We start from the raw sequence: 14,152 nt of genomic DNA, 5'->3' as shown, positions 1-14,152 counted from the left end.
TAACACTGCTGGCCCAACCAAAGCAGTGTGGCCTAGTAGGGAGAGCCCGGGCTTGGGAATCAGGACATGATTTTTAATCGCCACTGTGTCACTTCTCTGCTGTGTGACCTTGGGTAAGTCACTTCACTTCTCTGTGCCTCATTCGTAAAATGGGGATTAAGACTGTGAGCCTCATGTGATACATGGACTGTGTCCAACTGATTCGCTTGTATTTATCGCAGTGCCTGACGTATAGTAAGCACTTTACAAATACCATAAAGAAATGAAAGAACACACATAGTTTTTCTTTTAAGATTTCCAAAATGTTTTAAGAGAGAAAAAGTTCCCTGCCCCGGGCAGCCATTCCGTCTCCCAGGCTAATTCCTCCAATGAAGTGCATTGGGGTGCTTTATCTCCATTTGACACGTGGGGAAGCTAAGAGAGACAGACAGGCAGACAGTCAGAGAGAAGGAACTAGTCGTGATAAAAACAAATGAGTAAGTGGTAGCCCCAAGGCTAGAAGTCTCTCTGCAGCCTTCAGTTTCCACAAGAAAGCTTCTCCCACAAGCCAAATGGCGATTGAAGGGGAGGCAGGAGGAGGATGGGCTATTTAATTTTGAAGGAGACAGAAGATGAGGAGGGGGGACTCCTGAAGTGGGTAGGGAATGTGTCTGTTTATTGTTACACTGTTCTCTCCCAAGCGCCTTGTACAGTGCTCCGCACACAGTAAGTGCTCAATAAATACAATTGATTGACTGATTAATGATAAACATTGGCGGGACAAGAGGACAAGAGGAAGAGTAGGAGTGCTGGAGTTGGACTACCTTCCACTTCCCAGAGGAAGAAACAGTGGGAAAGAATTTCACCGCCTCCCATCCCTTTCTAGTCCTTCCCCATCCTCTCCTCCGGGGATTCCTTCCCTCCTCCCACCCCCCAAAAGTCAGCTCCTGTTGGCATGGGGGAAGAGGGTGGCACTTGCCATAAAAGCTCTGCATGGAAGGTGCTCTAAGTTTGTTGTGGGCAGGAAATGTGTCTGCTTATTGTTGTACTGTACTCTCCCAAGCGCTTAGTACAGTGCTCTGCATGGAATAAGTGCTCAACAAATATGATTAAATGAAGGAAGGAAAGAAAGGGGAGGCAATGGGGGAGGATGAGGAGGAGAGTGGATCAGTGCAGTCTTCATTCAGTCCCAGGAGGAGAAGTGAGAAGGTATGAAGTATCAGCTTTCATGGCCCCTGAACCTCCTCCCTCCTTCCCCAGGAGAGCCTAGCGTTGAGCCCCAGGAAGAGAGAAATGTCTGTCCAGGATGCCATGAAAGAATAATAATTGTGGTAGTTGTTAAGCACTTACTTCGTGCCAGGCGCCGTTGTTCTAAGCGCTGGGGTGGATACAAGCAAATCAGGTAGGGCATATTCCTGTCTCATGCGGGGCTCACAATCTCAGTCCCCATTTTCAGATGAGGTATCTGAGGCCCAGAGAAGTGAACTGACTTGCCCGAAGTCACACAGCAGATCTTGGTGGCGGAGCCGGGATTAGAGCCCATGACCTTTTCTGAGTCCCAGGCCCGGGCTCTATTCTCTACGCCATAAAGCCCCTCTGCATCTTGCCGAGAGACCACGGAGCCTCTCTGCGGGATTCCAGGCACTGTGACACCTCAGTCATCCTCTGGGACCCTGGGAGGTGGCCTGCAGCGCCCCGGACCCGAAGGAAAGTCGTCCCCTTCCCTGCTGGGCCCGGGCAGCAGAAAGGGCAGGTGGACTGGGGCTCCGGGTTCCAGCTTCTTCCTAGACTTGGTGAAAATGAGGCCGGGAAGGGATAGAGTATCGACCCGGCCTCCTGACAAGTCACCTTGGCCGGGAAGCAGGGCGAGGTGCCAGGCACGTGGAAAAATTCCCAGAGTCGCATTGGTACCGAATGAGGATGAACGGAGGCTTTATTGCAGGCTCGTGTTTGGGATTACACCAGCATGCCTTGGGCCAGGGACCCATGGCGAAACACAGTACTCTGAGGGGCTCAGGTAAGGGATGATATGGCAGTTGAACCCCGCCCGGGCCCTGGCCTCCACCTTAAGCAGAGGTAGACTCGCTCTCAGCCATCCCCAGCCTTGGGAATGAGGTGGCAATGGAGTAGGGAGAAAACATTAAGTCTTCCACCGTCAGGGCAGCCCTTCCCTTGGTAGTCCCAGAAGCCCCATGCTAGCCCTAGCCTCGGCGCTTCTTCTCACGCAGAGGGGTTGGGCTCATGGTGTGATCCAGCACTGTGACTGGGCTGAAACCTGACCCTCCCCACCCCCAGAAAGATTTCAAACTTAGGTGCTAACAGGTACCATCCCCTTCCCCTTCCCTCCTCTCTTCCCATCCAATGTGCCACCACGTCATGGGAAAGGAGAAGGCGCCCACATCTGCCTTAAGGTCCCCAGGGTTCAAAGTCAAGTCCACAAGTCCTCGTCCCCTTCCGACCCAGTAAGTAGGAAAGCGTCTCCAGGCCCGTCTGGGCCCCATCCCACACCCCAGCCTGGAGCCACGTGACCTGGAAACAGCAGCCGGAAAAGATGGAACATTCCTCCGCGTGCCTGGCTGTAAACAAGGAGGAAACGTGGTCGTGGCTGCTGCTTTGAGGAAGCCAGCCGGAGAACGCACGCCTGTTCCGCAGGGTTGGGTGCCGCCAAGCTCTCGGGCAGGTCGGGGTGGGCCGGGGACGGTGGGGGAAGGTTCCCCAGGCCTGAGGCGGAGGGGTTCGAAGTGTGCAAACCGCTGCCATTTCCACAGGATGAGCAGGCTGGGGCGGGTGGGTGGGCAGGAGGAGTGGCCAAGTCAGTCCATCTGGGGGGTCCCCCCCGGGCACCCGCCTCATGAAATCACACAGTTTGACTTGGTGGAGCCAGAACTGGTTTTACCTGTGGAGAGATTAAAGAGGATGAAATACTGTAGCGTCACTGTCTCTTTGTACTCATTCAATTTATTCTTTCATTCAATTGTATTTATCGAGTGCTTAGTGTGTGCAGAGCACTGTACTAAGTGCTTGGGAGAGGACAATATAACAATAATTTCCCACAACAAGCTTCCCGAGCAGCCACTGTCTGAGGGGCCAGGGTATACCCAGGGACAATCCGTGATCCATTCCCCTCTACTCCTTTGGGGCCTTGCCATCTTGGCATTTTTTCATTTATCTGTTAACTTGGTGATTCATCTGTCTCCATTATTTATCTCTGATGATGATAGTATTTATTAAGCGCTCACTGTGTGTCAAGCCCCGGGGTAGACACAAGCTAATCAGGTTGGAAACCTTCCCTGTCCCACTTGGGGCTCCCAGTCTCAATCCCCATTTTCCGGATGAGGTAACTGAGGCGCGGTGACTTGTCCAAGGTCACACAGCACACAAGTGGCGGGGCAGGGATTAGAACCCACGACCTTCTCACTCCCAGGCCGGTGCTCTATCCACTATGCCATGCTGCTGCCCTGTGCTGCCTTACCACATTCCACCCCTTCTGTGACCTGGGACAGGACATATAACCTCTCGTCGTTTTCGCGTCCATAATTATGGTATTCATTAAGCACTTATTATGGGCCAAGCATCCTTCTCAGTGCTGGAGTAGATACAAGACAATTAGTTTGGTTATAATCCCTGTCCTCCTTGGGGCTCCCAATCTAAGAGGTAGATTTCTCATTATACAGATGAGAAAACTGAAGCACCAAGAGGTTTTGTGATTTGCCCAAAGTCACGGCGATCTGGGATTTGAACCCACATTTCCTGATACCTAATCGTATGCGCCTTCCACTAGACCACTCTACCTCCTCCTAGGAACAACTGATCCCTGCACCGACAATTTACGTCAAAACAATTGCCATAGGATGAGGAATTTGAGGGGCTGAGCTTTTAAAAGACTCATTTTCTCCAAACTGCTGGTATGATAAAGTCCTAGGGAAAAGGGACCCAGGCAATCTTGTATCTACCCCAGTGCACTGAACGATGCTTGGCACCTAGTAAGCAGTTAACAAATACCACAATTATTATTATTATTATTATTATTAATATTAATTGAGGCCAAGGAGAGGGACACTTAAAGGAGGCAGAGAGAGAGAGGAAAAAGGCACTTTTTTTTTAGCAGCTAAAGAGAAGAACCACTTTCCCTCCTCTCGCTCTTCTGGATAGTAGGACTGGCTTGAGGGGAATTTGCCCTTTTGGCGTCCACGGCACTCCACTCTCACCCCATCGTTGGGCTGTACAGCTGTGTGACTTTGGGAAAGTCACTTCACTCTCTGTGCCTTAGTTACCTCATCTGTAAAATGGGGATTAAGACTGTGAGCCCCAGGTGGGAAAGCCTGATTGCCTTGTATTTACCCCAGTGCTTAGAATGGTGCTTGGAACATAGTAAGCACTTAACAAATACCATTATTATCATTATTATTATGCTTTTATTTCCTCCAAGGAGCACCTGGGGACCACATTGCAATCCGAAAGGAGAGTTTGCCGAATCTGACCAGGTAAAAAATGGAGGCAGGATACTCTTCCAGTTTCTTCTCCGATTAAAAGGCCTTCTCTTTTCACCACCTCCCTCTTCCTTCTGAATCTTGATAGTCGCTTGATATTGGAGGCAGAATACTCTTCCAGTTTCTTCTCCGATTAAAAGGCCTTCTCTTTTCACCACCTCCCTCTTCCTTCTGAATCTTGATAGTCACTTGATATTCACCCCACCTTCAGCCCCACAGCACTAATGTACATCTCCATAATTTATTTTACGTAAATGTCTATCTCCCCCTCTAGACAGTAAACTCATTGTGGGCAGGGAACATGACTGCCAACTCTGTTGTATTGTTCTCTCCCAAGTGCTTGCACACGGTAAGTGCTCAATAAATACCGTTGGTTGATTCTCCCTCAATCATTATCACTGCCCTCCGTGGTGATCACGGATCTAACGATGTAGGTAACGTTAACTTACCTCTGTTCCCTGGCCAACACCAAAGACCCTACCTAAATCAAAGGAAGCATCAAATGGATTCCTGCAGCCTTCCCTCTAAGCCAGTCCCCCAGCAGGTCCTCATTAGCCCCTGCTTAAGGGCCAATTTCTTCTCCCAGGGAACATGCTCACAAACAGGATAAAATGAATTTGTTTCACTGGTTGTCAGCAGATCTCGCTAACCGTTCGGATGTTAGAGAAGCAGCGTGGCTCAGTGGAAAGAGCCCGGGCTTGGGAATCAGAGGTCAGGGGTTCTAATCCCAGCTCCGCCACATGTCTGCTGTGTGACCTTGGGCATGTCACTTAACTTCTCTGAGCCTCAGTTACCTCATCTGCAAAATGGGGGTTAAGACTATGAGCCCCATGTGGGACAAACTGATCACCTTGTGTCTCCCCCAGTGCTTAGAACAGTGCTCTGCACACGGTAAGCGCTTAACAAATGCCATTATTATTATTATTATGTTACCTTCTTGGGGTCCCCTTAGCTGCTAAAGCCCAGTGACTTCAGGAATACTACAACTACTACTAATAATAATGATAATGGTATTTGTTAAGCTCTTATTATGTGTCAAGCACCGTCCTAAGCATTGGGATTGTCAGTCAATGGTATTTATTGAACACTTACTATGTGCAGCCCACTATACTAAGCACCTGGGAGAGTACATTATACCAATAAACAGACATATTCCCTACCCACAGCAAGCTCACACTCTAGAGGGGGAGACATACATTAATACAAATAAAATGCAGATATGTACGTAAGTGATGTGGGGCTGGGAAGGGGGATGAATAAAGGGGGCAAGTCAGGGCAACGCAGAAGGGAGTGGGAGAAGAGGAAAGAAGGGTTTAGTCAGGGAAGGCCTCTTGGAGAGGTGCCTTCAATATCAATCAATCGTATTTATTGAGCGCTTACTGTGTGCAGAGTAAAATGGCTTTGAAGAGGGAGAGAGCAACTGTCATCAGGTTGGACACAGTCCCTGTCCCACTTGGGGCTCACAAACTTAATCCCCATTTTACAGGTGAAGTAAGGGAGGCACGGAGAAGTGAAGTGACTCGTCCAAGGTCACACAGCAGAAAAGTGGCAGAGCCGGGATTAGAACCCACGACCTCTGACTCCCAGGCTTGTGCTCTATCCACTGAGTCACGCTGCTTCTCCAGTCTCTACTCCTTCATCCCCCTCAGTGGCAGGAGGGGCTCCTTCCTGCCTCTCACCTTTTTATTCCCCCCGCTGCTCAGGGTTTTTGTCCTCCGACAGAGGTTGGAATGGCTCGGGGGGGGGGGGGGGGGGGGGGGGGGGGGGGGGGGGAGAGATGGAAAAGGAAGGGCTCAGACTGGAAAGGCAGTCTGAGAAGCAGCGTGGCTCTAGTGGAAAGAGCCCGGGCTTGGCAGTCAGAGGTCACGAGTTCAAATCCCGGCTCTGCCACTTGTCAGCTGTGTGACTTTGGGCAAGTCACTTCACTTCTCTGGGCCTCAGTTCCCTCATCTGGAAAACGGGGACGAAGACTGTGAGCCCCCGTGGGACAACCTCATCATGATCATCATCATCAATCGTATTTATTGAGCGCTTACTGTGTGCAGAGCACTGTACTAAGCGCTTGGGAAGTACAAGTTGGCAACATATAGAGACAGTCCCTACCCAACAGTGGGCTCACAGTCTAAAAGGGGGAGACAGAGAACAAAACCAAACATACTAACAAAATAAAATAAATAGAATAGATATGTACAAGTAAAATAAATAGAGTAATAAATATGTACAAGCATATATACATATATACAGGTGCTGTGGGGAAGGGAAGGAGGTAAGATGGGGGGATGGAGGGGGGACGAGGGGGAGAGGAAGGAAGGGGCTCAGTCTGGGAAGGCAACCTGATCACCTTGTATCCCCCCCAGCGCTTAGAACATAGTAAGTGCTTAACAAATACCATTATTATTATTATTATTATTATTATTAAAGGCTCAATAAATACCCATTAATTGATCGACTGATTGACTGCAGCTCCAAGGGTTAGTGCCCTGTGGGGCTGGGGCAGTCACCGACTTCACCAGCAGGGGGCGCCAATGTCCGGGCCCAAGCCTGGCCTGGGGAAATGATGATGATCAATAATAATAATAATAATAATAATAATAATAATAATGTTGGCATTTGTTAAGCACTTACTATGTGCAAAGCACTGTTCTAAGCGCTGGGAGGGTACAAATCAATCAATCAATCGTATTTATTGAGCACTTACTGTGTGCAGAGCACTGTAGTAAGCGCTTGGGAAGTACAAGTTGGCAACATATAGAGACAGTCCCTACCCAACAGTCTAAAAAGGGGGAGACAGAGAACAAAACCAAAACATACTAACAAAATAAAATAAATAGAATAGATGTGTACAAGCAAAATAAAGAGTAATAAATATGTACAAACATATATACAGATGATGATGATGATGGTATTTATTAAGTGCTTACTATGTGCCAGGCACTGTAATCATAATAATAATGGCATTTATTAAGTGCTTACTATGTGCAAAGCACTGTTCTAAGAGCTGGGGAGATTAGAAGGTGATCAGGTTGTCCCAGAGGGGGCTCACAGTTTTAATCCCCATTTTACAGATGAGGAAACTGAGGCACAGAGTAGTGAAGTGACTGTACTAAACACTGGGTTAGATACAAGCAAATCGAGTTAGGCAAGGTCCCCGTCCCATGTGGGGCTTCACCGTCTCAATCCCCATTTTACAGATGAGGGAACTGAGGCACAGAGAAGTTAAGTGACTTGCCCAAAGTCACACAGCTGACAGTTGGCGGAGCCGAGATTTGAACCCATGACCTCTGACTCCAAAGCCTGTGCTCTTTCCACTGAGCCACGCTGCTTCTCGGCATTGTGGAGCAGGGAGGGAGAGCGGTATAGAGAGGGGGGCAGACCTGAGCAAGGGAGGGCTCTTCACACAAAACCTCAGTCCAGCAGGGATGTTCTCTGTCTCCCCCTTCTAGACTGTGAGCCCACTGTTGGGTAGGGACCGTCTCTATATGTTGCCAACTTGTACTTCCCAAGCGCTCAGTACAGTGCTCTGCACACAGTAAGCGCTCAATAAATACGATTGATTGATTGATTGGTTTTGAAATGTAGTTGGTGTCCCTGGCCTTCGATAGCTCAGGGAGAGGGGGAAATAGAGCTCAGGACTCCAGTGCCTCGGTGCCCTTGGAAGGGAAGAGCTCCGTTCTTGCCCCTCCAGCCCTCCTCTGTGTACTTCCAAAGCGCTTAGTACAGTGCTCTGCACATAGTAAGCGCTCAATAAATACGATTGATGATGATGATGACTGCAGAGTAACAGTAATAATAATAATAATGGCATTTGTTAAGTGCTTTCTAGGTGCCAAGTGCTGTACCAAATGCTGGGAAGAAAACAAATAAGAATAATAATAATGGCATTTGTTAAGCACTTACTATGTGCAAGGCACTGTTCTAATCAATCAATCGTATTTATTGAGCGCTTACTGTGTGCAGAGCACTGGACTAAAAGTGCTTGGGAAGTACAAGTTCTAAGTGCTGGGGAGGATACAAGGTGATCAGGTTGTTCCACGTGGGGCTCACCGTCTTAACCCCCATTTTACAGGTGAGGTAACTGAGGCACAGAGAACTTAAGTGACTTGCCCAAAGTCACTCAGCCGGCAAGCGGCAGAGCTGGGATTAGAACCCATGACCTCATCTCCTCCAGGAGGCCTTCCCAGACTGAGCCCCTTCCTTCCTCTCCATCCCCCCCATCTTACCTCCTTCCCTTCCCCACAGCACCTATATATATGTATATATGTTTGTACATATTTATTACTCTATTTATTTATTTATTTTACTTGTACCTATCTATTCTATTTTTATTTTGTTAGTATGTTTGGTTTTGTTCTCTGTCTCCCCCTTCTAGACTGTGAGCCCACTGTTGGGTAGGGACTGTCTCTATATGTTGCCAGCTTGTACTTCTCAAGCGCTTAGTCCAGTGCTCTGCACACAGTAAGCGCTCAATAAATACGATTGACTGATTGATTTCCACTGAGCCACGCTGCTTCCCCGGTCCCCTGTCCCACATGGGGCTCACAGTCTCGATCCCCATTTGACAGATGAGGTCGCTGAGGCTTGGAGAAGTGAAATGACTCGCTCAAGGTCACACAGCTGACAAGTGGCGGTGGCAGGATTAGAACCCATGATCCACTACACCACAGCTTCCCATTTTCAGGTCTGGTCACTAGGGGGGAGTGTGAGTTTTCAAACTGGCCTGGCTTTTGGCTCCCAGCCCCCGGGCCTTCATTAGCCGCTCTCCAGGGCCACATTCATCCGTCAGAAAAAGGGTAGGCGTCATCTGCATACACTGTGATGGCCCCCTCGTATTTATTGAGCACTTACTGTGTGCAGAGCACTGTACTAAGCGCTTGGGAAGCACAAGTTGGCAACATATAGAGACGGTCCCTACCCAACAGCGGGCTCACAGTCTAAAAGGGGGAGACAGAGAACAAAACCAAACATACTAAACAGTGGGCTCACTTTTAGACTGTGAGCCCACTGTTGGGTAGGGACTGTCTCTATATGTTGCCAATCTGTACTTCCCAAGCGCTTAGTACAGTGCTCTGCACATAGTAAGCGCTCAATAAATACGATTGATGATGATGATACTAACAAAATAAAATAAATAGAATAGATATGTACAAGTAAAATAGAGTAATAAATATGTACAAACATATATACAGGTGCCGTGGGGAAGGGAAGGAAGGAAGATGAGGGGGATGGAGAGGGGGACGAGGGGGAGAGGAAAGAAGGGGCTCAGTCTGGGAAGGCCTCCTGGAGGAGGTGAGCTCTCAGTAGGGCCTTGAACCCAAACAGTCTCTGAACCCAAACAGCCTCGGCTTTCCCAGTCTCAGGGGGCCCCAACTTTGGTCCCATCCATGGCCCTAATCGCTGGATATGTTTGCCTGCTGCTCCCCCAGGGGGGCCTCCAGGATTTCCCCAAGGCCTCAGCCATTTAGAGTAAGGGGCCTCAGGGGGGTGAGCCTGACTCTTTTACCCAAGAAGGCCCTGTAAACCCGGTGCCTTAATAATAATAATAATGGCATTTGTTAAGCGCTTACTATGTGCAAAGCACTGTTCTAAGCGCTGGGTGGGGGATACAAGGTGATCAAGTTGTCCCACGTGGGGCTCACAGTCCCCATTTTACAGATGAGGTAACAAGCTCAGAGAAGTTAAGTGACTTGCCCAAGGTCACACAGCAGACATGTGGCAGAGCTGGGATTTGAACCCATGACCTCTGACTCCAAAGCCTGGGCTCTTTCCACTGAGCCACACTGCTTCTCTGCCTTGTGACCAAAGCAGCTGCTGAAGGGAGTGGGAGGGCTCCCCTCAATGGGTCTGGAGTTTCCCCACACTGTGGTCACTCCTGCCCTCAAAGGGACAGAAAATGGGTCTTGCGGTCAGGCTGCATTAGGTCACTTAACCCCTGTTACTTCCTCTATTCATTTTAGTTAGGCTCCCCGCCACAAGTTTATCATAAGCGTGGTGTGGGCATTTAGAGAAGCAGCGTGGCTCAGTGGAAAGAGCACGGGCTTGGGAGTCAGAGGTCACGGGTTCAAATCCCAGCTCCGCCGCTGGGCAGCTGTGTGACTTTGGGCAAGTCACAACTTCTCTGTGCCTCAGTTACCTCCTCTGTAAAACGGGGATGAAGATTGTGAGCCCCACATGGGACAACCTGATCGCTTTGTATCCTCCCCAGCGCTTAGAACAGTGCTTTGCACATAGTAAGGGCTTAAATATCAAAATTATTATTATTATTATTATTATTATTATTATTATTATTATTATTATTATTATTATTATGTGCCGTGTCCAATTTGGAAGTGAGGTGCAGCCGGAACAGGGGAGCAGGCTCAGCACCTGACTGCCCAACACGCTCCAGCTTGCGTGGCTCAGTGGAAAGAGCCCGGGCTTTGGAGTCAGAGTTCATGGGTTTCAGACTGGGAGCCCACTGTTGGGTAGGGACTGTCTCTATATGTTGCCAAATTGTACTTCCCAAGCGCTTAGTACAGTGCTCTGCACACAGTAAGCGCTCAATAAATATGATTGATGATGATGGGTTCAAATCCTGGCTCTGCCAGTTGTCACCTGTGTGACTTTGGGCAAGTCCCTTAACTCCTCTGGGCCTCAGTTCCCTCATCTGTAAAATGGGGATTAAGACTGTGAGCCTCCTGTGGGACAACCTGATCACCTTGTAACCTCCCCAGCGGTTAGAACAGTGCTTTGCACGTAGTAAGCGCTTAATAAATGCCATTATTATACTGACAGTTTCGGAGGGGTGTGTGTGTGTGTGTGTGTTTGTGTGTCTGTCTCTGTTCTGGGCAAGAACGAGTCCTGAGAAACGGAGGCAGTTTGCCTGCTGCTCCCCCAGGGGGGCCTCCCGGATTTCCCCAAGGCCTCAGCCATTTCGAGTAAGGGGCCTCAGGGGGGTGAGCCTGACTCTTTTACCCAAGAAGGCCCTGTCAGCCCGGTGCCTTAATAATAATAATAATAATGGCATTTGTTAAGTGCTTACTATGTGCAAAGCACTGTTCTAAGCGCTGGGTGGGGGATACAAGGTGATCAAGTTGTCCCACATGGGGCTCACAGTCTTAATCCCCATTTTACAGATGAGGTAACCGAAGCTCAGAGAAGTTAAGTCAGGCAGAAACTCCTCACCCTGGGCCCTGGTGGAAGGGAATGGACATGAAAATGGGTCTTTTCAGTTTCCATGGAAACCCCAGCACAGACGGGCTAGGTGGGGGACTGGACAGTGGGCGGGGGGGGGGGGGGGGGGGGAGGAGAAAGGGAAAGACGAGGCAGAGAGAGGCAAGGATATCTATTTCATCCATGAAAAGCCAAGTTCAGAGGGACTTGGGATTCAGTTTCCCCATCAGGGATGCCTCTCCCCGCTTCTCCATGGCCATCTGCCAAGCACCCAGGGCAGAGTTTAAGATGATGATGATTTTGGTATTTGTTAAGCGCTTACTATGTGCCAAGCACTGTTCTAAGTGCTGGGGGAGATACAAGGTCACCAGGTTGTCCCAGGTGGGGCTCACAGCCTTAATCCCCATTTTCCAGATGAGGTAACTGAGGTAAGTGAAGTGACCTGCCCAAAGTCACACAGCCGACAAGTGGCGGGGCTGGGATTAGAACCCGCAACCTGACTCCCAAGCCCGTGCTCTTGCCACTGAGCCGCGCTGCTTCTAAGCAGCGTGGCTCAGTGAAAAGAGCACGGGCTTTGGAGTCAGAGGTCATGGGTTCGAATCCCGGCTCCACCACATGTGGATTGATCCTTCTTTCCTCTCCCCCTCGTCCCCCTCTCCATCCCCCCCGTCTTACCTCCTTCCCTTCCCCACAGCACCGTATATATGGTTGTACATATTTATTACTCTATTTATTTATTTATTTATTTATTTTACTTGTACATTTCTATCCTATTTATTTTATTTTGTTGGTATGTTTGGTTCTGTTCTCTGTCTCCCCCCCTTTTAGACTGTGAGCCCACTGTTGGGTAGGGACTGTCTCTATGTGATGCCAATTTGTACTTCCCAAGCGCTTAGTACAGTGCTCTGCACATAGTAAGCGCTCAATAAATACGATTGATTGATTGATTGATTGATTGTGAGCCCGTGGGGCAACTTGATCACCTTGTATCCCCCCAGCGCTTAGAACAGTGCTCTGCACATAGTAAGCGCTTAACAAATGCCATTATTATTATTATTATTATTCTCTAACTGAGAAGCGGCCCTCTCTAAGCTCCGGGCTCTCAGAGCGGATGGAGAGAGGGCTCAAGAGTATAAAGGAGAGAACAACAGTCCCCCCCCGCAACTTCCCTGGGGGACCTCTCCAGCTCGGGGAGGACAGGAATGAAAAAGGGGTGCCCCAGGCCCGGGGAGCTCCACAAGTCCTCGGGTGCCCCTCTTCCCCTGCACCCCAGACCAGGCCTCAGTCGATACCCCCTCCACAACCCGAGAAAACCCAAGCAGGGTGGCCTGCCCATCCCTATCGCAAAACTCCCGTAACGGCAAAGACCTCCAGAAAGCCTCCTTCCACGACGGCAAAGAGCTCCAGAAAGCCTCTTCCCCGTGATTTTCTTTGTCCCAAGCCTTGGCTGGGGCAAGAAAAGCTTGGTCAAGTTGAATGTCACCTCCTCCTGGAGGCCTTTCCACACTGAGCCCCTTCATCATCATCATCAATCGTATTTATTGAGTGCTTACTGTGTGCAGAGCACTGTACTAAGCGCTTGGGAAGTACAAATTGGCAACACATAGAGACGGTCCCTACCCAACAGTGGGCTCACAGTCTAAAAGGGGGAGACAGAGAACAAAACCAAACATATTGACAAAATAAAATAAATAGAATAGATTTGTACAAGTAAAATAGAGTAATAAATATCATCATCATCAATCGTATTTATTGAGCGCTTACTATGTGCAGAACACTGTACTAAGCGCTTGGGAAGTACAAATTGGCAACACATAGAGACAGTCCCTACCCAACGGTGGGCTCACGGTCTAAAAGGGGGTGAGCCCCTTTCTTCCTCTCCCCCTTGTCCCCCTCTCCATCCCCCCCACCTTACCTCCTTCCCTTCCCCACAGCACCTGTATATATGTATATATGTTTGTACATATTTATTACTCTATTTATCTTACTTGTACATATCTATTCTATTTATTTTATTTTGTTAGTATGTTTGGTTTTGTTGTCTGTCTCCCCCTTCTAGACTGTGAGCCCGCTGTTGGGTAGGGACTGTCTCTATGTGTTGCCGACTTGTACTTCCCAAGCGCTTAGTACAGTGCTCTGCACACAGTAAGCGCTCAATAAATACGATTGATTGATTGATTGATGTTTTCCCCATACATAGAAGCCTCAGCTGTTCAGGCGTTTAGCACGTGGGGAGCTCCTATCGCCTAGGGCTATTACCGTGGTCATCATCATCAATCGTATTTATTGAGCGCTTACTGTGTGCAGAGCACTGTACTAAGCGCTTGAAGTGCTTTAAGTGGTCGGCCCTGTCTCTCCCAGCAGAATGAAAGCGTTTCCTTCCTCTGTCTCTCCCCAGAAATCTAGTATACGGCGGGTACCCCCCAACACCGCTGACTGACCAAGCTGACCTGTGGAGGACGCGGTCACCCCTAAGGCGCCGATGACCGAGGCCGGGAGGAGGGACTGTGAGCCCACTGTTGGGTAGGGACTGT

The 14,152-nt window shown here is 49.2% G+C and overlaps 1 protein-coding gene across 1 annotated transcript in view; it reads right to left on the bottom strand.

The window, feature by feature from the left end:
- Positions 1-2,776: 2,776 nt before the first annotated feature.
- The window catches only part of FAM83F (family with sequence similarity 83 member F), a 37,390-nt gene continuing 26,014 nt past the window's right edge, over positions 2,777-14,152 (bottom strand). The window contains 1 exon segment of the mRNA XM_038756811.1: positions 2,777-2,875. Within this exon segment, the coding sequence (XP_038612739.1) occupies positions 2,829-2,875 (47 nt within the window). The 3' untranslated portion in view covers positions 2,777-2,828.

Source organism: Tachyglossus aculeatus, chromosome 14 (genome assembly GCF_015852505.1).
Source record: "Tachyglossus aculeatus isolate mTacAcu1 chromosome 14, mTacAcu1.pri, whole genome shotgun sequence".
NCBI lineage: Eukaryota > Metazoa > Chordata > Mammalia > Monotremata > Tachyglossidae > Tachyglossus > Tachyglossus aculeatus.
Note: the sequence above shows the minus strand (reverse complement) of the source record. Positions and strands in the feature narration are given on the sequence as shown.